The sequence below is a fragment of the Octopus sinensis genome, linkage group LG2 (assembly GCF_006345805.1).
Source record: "Octopus sinensis linkage group LG2, ASM634580v1, whole genome shotgun sequence".
Classification (NCBI taxonomy): Eukaryota; Metazoa; Mollusca; class Cephalopoda; order Octopoda; family Octopodidae; genus Octopus; species Octopus sinensis.
In genome coordinates, this window is record NC_042998.1 from 135,135,379 (window position 1) to 135,145,610 (window position 10,232).

The 10,232-nt window shown below is 34.1% G+C and overlaps 1 protein-coding gene across 2 annotated transcripts in view; it reads left to right on the forward strand.

The window, feature by feature from the left end:
- Nucleotides 1-10,232, forward strand: part of LOC115228102 (golgin subfamily A member 2) — a 94,651-nt gene that overhangs the window by 62,289 nt on the left and 22,130 nt on the right. For both annotated transcript variants that reach the window (XM_029798767.2, XM_029798775.2), the window contains one exon: nucleotides 10,046-10,153. In XM_029798767.2, coding sequence (XP_029654627.1) covers nucleotides 10,046-10,153 — 108 coding nt within the window. The remainder of the gene's footprint in view (nucleotides 1-10,045; nucleotides 10,154-10,232) is intronic.

Below are 10,232 nucleotides of genomic sequence, written 5' to 3' on the forward strand. Positions count from 1 at the left end.
CACTGTTCACTTTCCTGACTTTTGTATATAATACTATGTACTTACATGCACCTTTGATGAGTTGTAGTGCACCTGAGCACTATACACAATAATTTCATTATTATTATTATTTGCTGGATAATATTATGAAAGTAGTGTGAGGAATATAAACCACTGCATATAATTGTCTTACTTGACATTACAAGTTAAGGTTGGTACCTTAAGCATGTTATATCAGAAAGTGAAAGATGAGAGACAGACCAATTTGCTGGGACAAGCAACAAATTCCCTTAGATAGCTGGTAGCTCTCTTGTCTGAAATTGAAGAGATGAGAGAGAGCCGAGAGACTTATCACATAAGAGAAAAGCAATACAACCCATATAAACCAAGGATAGCTCAGCCTGAAGTTGAATTTGTCTTATTACTGTTGGCCCAAATGTTGTAGAATATTCTACCAGACTAGTTGGTGGGAAACACTTGCACCCATCATTTGAAGAGTGTTTCCTCAGCCACAAGTACGTCAGCTAATCCTGCTTAGCCAAACTTTATTCATGGTGTTCATACCTTTTATGGCAACACTTTTTCTTTCATGGAGATATGTTAGTTCTAGACTAGAAAAATCTGAGAGCAATGGTTCAGATCTCAGCCGAGGGTTGTCATTACAACTGCAACAGCTTTATTTGTATCTTTTAAAAAGTTATATAGCCTCTCTTAGTTTCCTCCCGAGGTTTACCATATTTTTTATTTGACTATTTGAATAGTGACTTTGTTAGTGATTATACTGTTACTGCATAAGGCAGCCACTTTCTTTGGAATTTGAGTATCATTTAGTAAATAATGCTCTTTAACAAATGTTCCTGATAGTTTCCTGATTGTTCATTCTCTTTCAGGTGTTGATTGTATAAGTACCAGTAATATATTTAGGCTTGATTCAATTCATTATTGTCTCTTCTTTATGCCTTTACGCTCAACAAGGCATGATTATTGTGAATTTCAGTTGGGATGGGGAGAAGGTCAGGATGTAGGTGAAACATGGCTGTACGTATAGGGATGTGTGGTGATAAGCAACAGTATAATAAAACTGTAGACAGAAGAGAAATAAGGAGATAGTGTGAAATATGTTTAGTGGTGGTGGGGTGCACAGTGATGCAGGAATATCAGGGTTAGATATACTGGATGACAAAGACTGAGCGGAGTGTTAATTTCAGATATGAGAGAGTGATCAGGGGTAAGGGGTGCTCAGTGAAAAGGAAAGTTGTAAAGGATGAAGTTGAAAATGCAGGATGAATGACAAGGGAAGTAGTTCCAAGGAGTGGGTTAATTGGGTGCATAAAAGAATTGGGTGAGGTGAAATTTGTGCAGTTTTGCTCTCATGTAATTACAGCAGCTTAGGAAGTAGTATTGTAGTTGAGTGCAAGCAGATATTGTTCTGCTTTTGTGATGCTATTTCATAAGCTTTTTTGAGCTGAACATATAGAATGTGGAATTCATGTGCATGTGTGTGTGTCACATAATTGAAAAGCAGTGAGAATTATGTTTCAAATCTAAATAACAACGATTTAATGAATTCTATAGTAGCATCTACTATAGTAATACTGTTTTTCTTTGTCACAGCATATGAATGAGAAAGGGAAGGGATGATGGATGAATGAAGGGTGATGGCAGACATGATAGTGGGATGATGGAAAATGTATGGTGAAAAAAAAAGTGTTTCAACCCTGTGTGAGTATATGTGTGTGTATGTAAAAGGGAAGTATGTGAATGTTTGTGTGTGTATGTGCAATGGAAGTGGGATGGTGAACATTCAATGCTGAAAAGAAAAAATCAAACAGCGTTTCAATTCTGTGTATTTAGTATTTACTTGCCAGCTCCTATATTTAGTCACAGCTAGCTTTATGTAGCCTTAAGTTGTACAAGAAGGAAGGAAAGCTTTAAATTTCTTTTGAAGGAAACAGTCAAGGAATGTTAGTTTTGGAGAGATTTTTCATTAAAAAATTTGGTAATAAAAGAATTATTAAACTAAAAACTTGGTTTTGTACCTTATTTATATATAAAGTACTACAATTAGCTGTCATTTTTGATGGCACAGGGCCAGCTATCATTTATAATAAACTGAAATTCATTTATCTTATCATTAATTTTTGTAAGTGTAAAGTGAGTAACCCATACCTACTTAGCCTACACACATGGCATAATTATCATATAATACACACCTACTCACAAAAAAAATATCATTGTAAATTTTCCTGTATATGCTTGCTTTTGAAAGCCAATATGCAGGTGAACTAAATTTACAACAAAGAGTTAATCTATCATAATCAATACTTGTCATAGCTTTTGTTCAGGCTTGTCAGTGTCTTACAGTAAATACAAAAGAGATTGGTATCATGAACATTGATGAAATGATTTCTCAGTTGATACAATATCATCATTTGATATCCATGTTCCTTGCTGCCATGGATTGGACAGTTTGACAAGGATCCAATGAGTCAAAGGACTGCATTATGCTCCAGTGTCTGCTTTGGCATTGTTCTTATAGCTGGATGCTCTTCCTAATGCCAACCACTTTACAGTGTATACTGGGTACATTTTTTCATACTACTGGCACTGTTGAGATCACCATGAAGTTAACAAACCCAGGGAGGGAGGATGTTGTGCTCATATTGGAATGGTGGGGTGAGGGCAACACAAAGGAGACTGATTGATTGGGGTGCTCATATAGATTTAATATAAGTAGAATCAACAATAAATGTACTCTATGAAATTTTTAGCAGGTGTAAACATATGGATAGGTTTATTTTGTCAAGTTGGAGGACATCACCTGCTTCAAATTGACTTGCTGTCTCACAGACTTAGACTTTTTTGATTATTTTGTTCTGTACCAGCTGTATTAATTGTGGTTTCTGCATTCAGGGAAGATGGAGATATTAATTTTCTTGCTTTCATTTTGTTCTTGTTCCATTTTTTGCATAAACCTTCTTTGTGTTTTTTTTTCACGTTTTTTTCTTATTGTATTACTGTCCAGTGTCCTTGTTTTTAAAATGTATATAATGCATACACTGAAAGATTGTTTGGAGATACATGGCATATTTTATAAATATGTTTGAAGCATGAAGCTGTCAGTAGCTCTTTTGGTTTTGTATTAAATCAATATGCACACACATTCACACAATCATGATTATTATCATTTAATGTCTCTTCTCCATGGTGGCAAGGGTTGGATGGTTTGACAGGAGCTGGCAACCCGGAGTGCTGTACTAGGTACCAGTCATCTGTTTTGGCATGGTTTCTGTATCTAGATGCCCTTCTTAATGCCAACCACTTTTCAGTGTATTGAGTGCTTTCATATGATGCCAGTATGAGCGCTCTTTACGTGACATTGGCACGGGTGCTATTTATGCGATGCCAGCCTAGGTGCTATTTATGTGATGCCAGCCTAGGTGCTATTTATGTGATGCCAGCCTAGGTGCTATTTATGTGACACCTGCCCAGGTGCTATTTACATGATACCGGCATGGGTGCTATTTACGTGATGCCATTTACGCGACGCTGGCGTGGGTGCTTATAACGCGGGGCCAGCGCCGGTGCCCTATTATGTATGTGGCACCAGTACCCACAGGGTTGCCAAATAGTTTGAAAGACAAAGTCTCAGCTGAGAGAGGAGAAAAATCAAGAGAAGTGGCTGTGTGCCAAAAGAGAGTATGATAGGTCAGGGATAGCTGTCTTACTACAGAAGAGATACTTGGCTACTCCAGTAGGACAAGGAAGCAGAGGGAGGAGGGGAGAGACAAAAGATATAGTCAGTGTGAGAAAGAGCGAAGGTGTATCCTCAAGCAACACTGGTGAGGGGAATATAAATAGCACAGAAGGGATAGAGGAGATGTACTATAAAAGTGTGAAGGGAGATATTTAGATAGAAAGTGATGTTGAGAGGAAAAAATCACAAGTGTATATACACATGTATGCATATATGTACAATACATAACCATGTAGTGCTTCCATCAGAATTATATATCTTTTTATCAAATCGTGTTAATAACGATATTAATGTTATAGTAATATCCTATTAAATCAGAAAATTTTTCTACAGTTATTAAAGAAAAGAAATTACAATCTTGTTTTGTTCAGAAGCTAGCAAGAATTATGCTCCAAATTCTGTTATGTGTATTTGATGGTGTTTTAGACAACCATGTGTTGACATGCTATTTATGACATTATAAATATAAAGTGTATTAAGATTAATAAAGTAAATGTTACTGATATGCTATACTTTGGCCAGCAGCATTGCTGATAAATGTTAGAGATATGTTTCATTCTAAAAGAACACACATACATACTCAGTCTTTTTTCCTCACTATCAGCAGTTGAACACTTCTGACACTTGAGATTTTTGTATTGTTTTATGACATATATATAAAAAAATCTGAAGTGTTTAACTACAAATTTCTTAAAAATGGGATTAGAATTTCATGTCTTGGTTACAAATGCTGTTTTAAATCATTACGCATTAATATATTTAATACAGTCTGTAGCTCCTTCACTTTAAGAAATGAATTAAAATGTAAAAAACACTCAAACTAATTATATTTTTAAAACCATCATGAATTTGAAAGTATTGTAAAATTGTTATTAGGTGACTCAAATAAGTTGCCTCTTCAGATTTAGACAGTGGTAAGCTGCCCATGAAACTTTGTCTAATGCCACGTCTGTCTAAAAAGGAATCGAGCTATTAAAATAGTTCACCAGCCAGCTGGTATAGCCTGCTTGCAACTTGTATACAGCTGACCTTGACTTTTAGTCTGATGATAGTCAGATCATGCCATGCAGTCATGCTGGAATGGACATATGTTTAGTATATGAGGGGTTTTGTTGCAAGTTAAACACAGAAGAATTTAGAAAAACCATATGTTTGTATGGAATTCTGTTTCAAATTGGGAAAAACTTTTAATGACCTTTATAATGTATACAGCTCAATTAATCCTATGATTGATCAAGTTGCATTCATTGTTACAATTAGTACCAGCATTTCTAATCAGAAAGAACATCAACCAAAAATTATCCCAATTCTTTATGATCCGGCACAACAGTGGACAACAATCACGATGTGAAAGGGTGTGCTGTGATCTATGAAAATTGTCACCCAAAGTTTCTGGAAAAGTACGTGCCTGTAAAAATTCATACTGCACCTTAAAGATGCAGTATCATGTTGCTACTATATTTGTGCTGAGAGCCAAGTTCCAATCAAATGCTGGTGTAAACCTTCTGAAAAGTATCATAACAGATGATGAAATGTTGGTGTATGGCTAACTCAGTGATTTAAAAAAGCCTGTCAATCACTCAGATACGAATCATTCAACTATGGTAGTAATTGAAAAATATTCTTAAGGCTGCAATTTACTCATACACAGCATTTTCAGAGCTTTGTCACTAATTCAATTCTTAGCCAAATTGAAAACTGTTAACATTTTTGAAGAGGACTGTTCCCTAGCTACATTTTGGCATTACAAAATTGAGATTTGGTCCATTAGAAAAAGTTTATATTAAAATTTGTAGCAACGTTATAGGAGAGTAAGTAATGCCTCCAATCAAGTTTATATCTAAATAACTTTTTTATTTTAAAAGTAAAATATATTTATTTTAGCTTCACTGATAGAAGAAAGCATGAGAAATTTCATAGTTTTGGTCCCATGCAGCAAAAAAATTGTATCAAAACAGTTGTGAGGTAAAATACCATGAAAAAGATTATAAGTAAGGCAAAAGATGGGATATAAGTATAATTAACTTTTTTATTTTAAAAACAAGCTATATTTTAATTAAGCTAAAATGATAGAGCTCAATTTAAGGAATTTCATGGTATCAATCTCATGCAATGAACTTTTAAAAGGAAAAAGTTATGTTTGTTTCTCAAATTTGAGGGTGATAATATAGTTCTGTACTTTTTTATGAATATAGTTCTATAAGGGGACTTTTAATATATGTCACTGGCATCATTGAGGTAATTTTTAATAAGGTAAAATCTTAAATATTGACACGTTATTAATTAGCGTAATAGCATAGCTTGGAAAAAACATGGATTATGTGGAAATATGTGAGCAAGGGAAATAATATTTTTAAGATTATAAACTTGGAAAAGTACAGAAGTTATTACATCTGGTAAAGTACAGAACAAGAACATTTTCAGTTAAAATATTGCAGAAGAGGATAAAATTTGAATACTAAAAATTATTTGATTTTAATTTACAAAGTAACATAATCAAAAAAAGGTACCATCATTTTAAAATATTGACACACTAGAATACTTTAAAAAATGAGTCAGAAGTACCAATATAGCTAAAGTTCAAATTCCACCGAGGTCAATATATAACTAATTTTTGCATTCTGTTTATATTACTAATTATGTATTACTATTATTTTTTATAACCTATTTTCAAATTTTGAATTATTAATTAATGATTAAAAAATGAATTTTTTTAAAGTGCAAAAAATATTTTGAGTTATTTTTAATAGAAGTAACGAGTAATAACTTGTAATAAAATGTTTAGCTTTAATGGTCTGTCCTATGTTTTTAAAGGATACTAAAGTATGATTTGAGGGAGATTTGGTTGCTATTTCAAGCAGATTGCGCTATTGCATAAAGGCTTTCTGATTAACTTAAAATTGTTGATAAACTCCATAGGTGATTGAGCAGGTCTGTGATGAAAGACGACCTTCATCATTTCATTTTTTTTTCTTTGTTTATCCAGAACCACATTATCCACTGTGTCCTTCCTTTATATAAGGTGGAAAGATATTAAGAATTTGCTTGCTATTTCCAGTAGGTGGTACGACTGCATGTAGGCTCTCTCTATGACTAGGGGATTAATATAGTGTCAGCTCTACAATTTGCTTTGTGCTCTAAGAATCTTTTGAAGTTTTCTCTATTTAATATTTTATATATAGTTGTGACCACATCAATTTCTTTCTAAATTTTTGTCCTATTGTGACATTGACAAGGGCTTTAACTCGGTGAATACCGTTTCGTAGATTTTGAACTAATGTACGGATTCTAGGTCTTTCGACTTTATAGGAATAGTCGCTAAAATCTGTCTTTATATAAGGACATGACACATTAAATAGTGTAGCCTTGCATATTGTAGCCACGACTGTTCTGTCTTTTCACAGATGCCTTTTGGTCATGATTACCCGATTTGTATTGACCTGGGGCTAAACAATAGCAGCCATAGATTTGTCTCAGTGAAAACTTTGGAAGTCCCAATGTATAGAACTTTGTTTTAATAAATTATTGGCGGGCGACAGACTGAAAGTCAAATACTATTCAGTTCTGTCTTCCAATGTTATCGGTTCAATTCTCGTGGAAGTCAACTTTACTTTTCGTCTTTCAGGAGTTTAAAAAAAAAAATACTAGAACATGGGGGGCGGGGGGAGTCTTTCCAGAATATGTTTGCTGTTAACATAGAACAAACCATATTACTTACGGTTCAATTAGGTTTTCGATCAACTACTGTACTTACCGTAGTGAGAGGTAGAGTGGGGAGGCAGGGCAGAGCGTAAATGAAAACAGGTGTGATGGCGTTTTATACCTTTCACGAAAAGTATTAGCCTAACGACATATCTTCGTCTCGAAAATGAGGCGTTTATATTTCGCTGATCGAGATGTGTTGCTTTTGATTATTAAAGAAATAGAGAACTAAAACGAAATATCCGATGTTTGTTTTGATAGAATATGAGATTTACGGTAAAATATATTTTTTGTGCGTCGAGACCAGAAATAAGATTCTATTGTTTTGCACAGTTGAAAGACTGCAGTCGAAGCTCGGAAATGTATTCCATTTGGAACAACGGATACTACTTCGCTTCGCAGCCTATAAACATTATTTTACAGATTTTGATGCTAAAATTAGTCAACTGCAGCAGCTACGTGTTCAGAGGACGGAATATCCGGTGGTTGTCTCCCTTGATGACTGACGGCTATATTCCAGTTGCGACAGTTCCAGCTTGTCGCTTTCATCACCTGCGTTTTCTCGTAGGGTCTTCTGGGGAAGTAAATATCTATATATAAACACGCACATACACACACGTATGTACGTACCACTCTTTTCTTGCTGTCAGCCCCCAAGGTAAATATCGAACTAGTTTCGTGGCTTTGGTGTATGTGTATCCGTCGCTTTGTTTATCCATCTTTGTATCCTATGATTACAATAATAGCAAGATGTATCTAACTTAAAGTATGTCTAGGTATACTTTACGTTGTTCTTTCCTCTCGGTTCCGCGAAATCCTGTTCCATCTCCCCTAACGTTTATTATATTCGCATTTAAATTGTTGGTTGTCGCGTTGGCATATAAAACCTTCCAGCTGTTGCATCACACCTGTTTTCATTTACGCTCCGCTCTGCCTCCCCATCCCACCTCTCACTAAGGTAAGTACAGTTGTTGATCGAAAACCTAAACACACACTTTTTGTGTGTGGCAATTAGAATATAATGTATATATAGTGGGAGAGAACGGTGAAAGTGTGCTTAACTCTAAAGCAATATTAATTATTGGACAAATATTTTAATTATATCAGCATATACGAGAGACAGATTTCTTGTAAGCTTTTTAATGCTCCTGATATCAGATATGTTGGTTGTAACTTAACTGTTGTTTTTGACACGGATGGTACCTCTGAGTTATATATTCAGTAACAGTTTTGTTATCTGTGCTAATCAGTGTACAATCTTGTATATGATTCTTCCATCATTCTTTTGGCGAGTACGGTCGATTCTATCTTTCCCTGGTGAGGTTCTAAGTTGAAAATATACTCAGCCTGAACCTTATTTTTTTTTATCCTTGTATTTTTGCTTTAGGTAGATTTAAGTAGTAATTCAATTCAACCCTTTAACGAAATCGATTGGACCCTGAAGACTATACCAAATTGCTCTGGCATCATAATGTCCAATTTTGATGTAATTGTAACAAAAATGAAACCTCATTTCTCCAAAACCTGAAGAGAAAAAGTTTCTCGAAAAATCCTTTTATTTCATAATGAGGATATTAATTTATATTATTGCATTTGTTTTATACTTTTTATATTTATAATTGTATTCTTTACATAAATACAGTAAACCTTTTGAATTCAAAGAATCTATAATTTTCTTCCTTTCAAATCAGGGGTTAATGTCTGCGTAAATAAATATATCTTGGGGTAATTCATCAAAAACGTTCCCTGACCCCTGATCTAACAGATCATGTCTGTCCTGCTGCTTTCCAGGCTCTGCAGATTTTTCATTATTTAGTGCTTCCATCTTTTGAATGAACTGAAAGCAACAGTTCACTAAATCTCTTTCACTTCTTCCTTGAACTTCTTTGGCAATAGTTCACTAAACCCCTTTCACTTTTCCTTTCTCTGGCTATGCTTTTGCTATAGGAATAATGGAAAAGAAACAGTGATAGGTAGGTGAAGAAAGAAGTCCACTTATAGAGGTTTGTTATAATTTTTAGCACCAGCTGTTCACCATTTCTCATCTATAATCTCATAAATTTCAGCTGCATTGTGAATCTGTTATACTGTGCTAATATAATTTAATACTGTATGACAGAAAGCTACATTCTCTTTAAAAAAATTTTTTCATTATAAAATGAGTTTTTTAATTATGAAATCTGTGAATTGTATGAAATATTTGAGTTTTAAAAATTGAGAGATATTAGTATTGAGTCAGTAATTGAAACAGATTTATTTTATTTTATATTTTATAGATTTGTTAAATTTACAAGTGGATAGAAAAATGAAGTAGAGGTCTGCAAAATGAAATGAAATTATCTTGAGTAGCTCTTTGCCAATTGCATCGTGTTCAACGATTATTGAGTTCTTTCCCTGAACCTTTTTCATAAATATTATAATTTAGCATTTAGCGGTCATTGACGTAAAATATCAAATGTCGGCTCTACTAGAACTTCCTGACCTGTTGACGTTAAACGACATAGATTGTTACTCTACTTGTCTTCTAAATACATATTTAACCTACTTACGTTTTGAATTGCTTTGCTTATATTTTAAACTTTCAATTGTGTTTTTTTCTTTATATAGTACCAAGAAGCATTCCAAACTGTTACTAATGAACGTAACCAACAATCAGAGCAATACCAGCATTATATAGACCAATTACAACAACAGACTCAGTCATTAACTAACCAGGTCAGTTTATATAACATTTCCTAATCCATCTAGTGTGACTTTTATGACATAAGATTTTTTTCTTTTTCGTCAGAGGTGG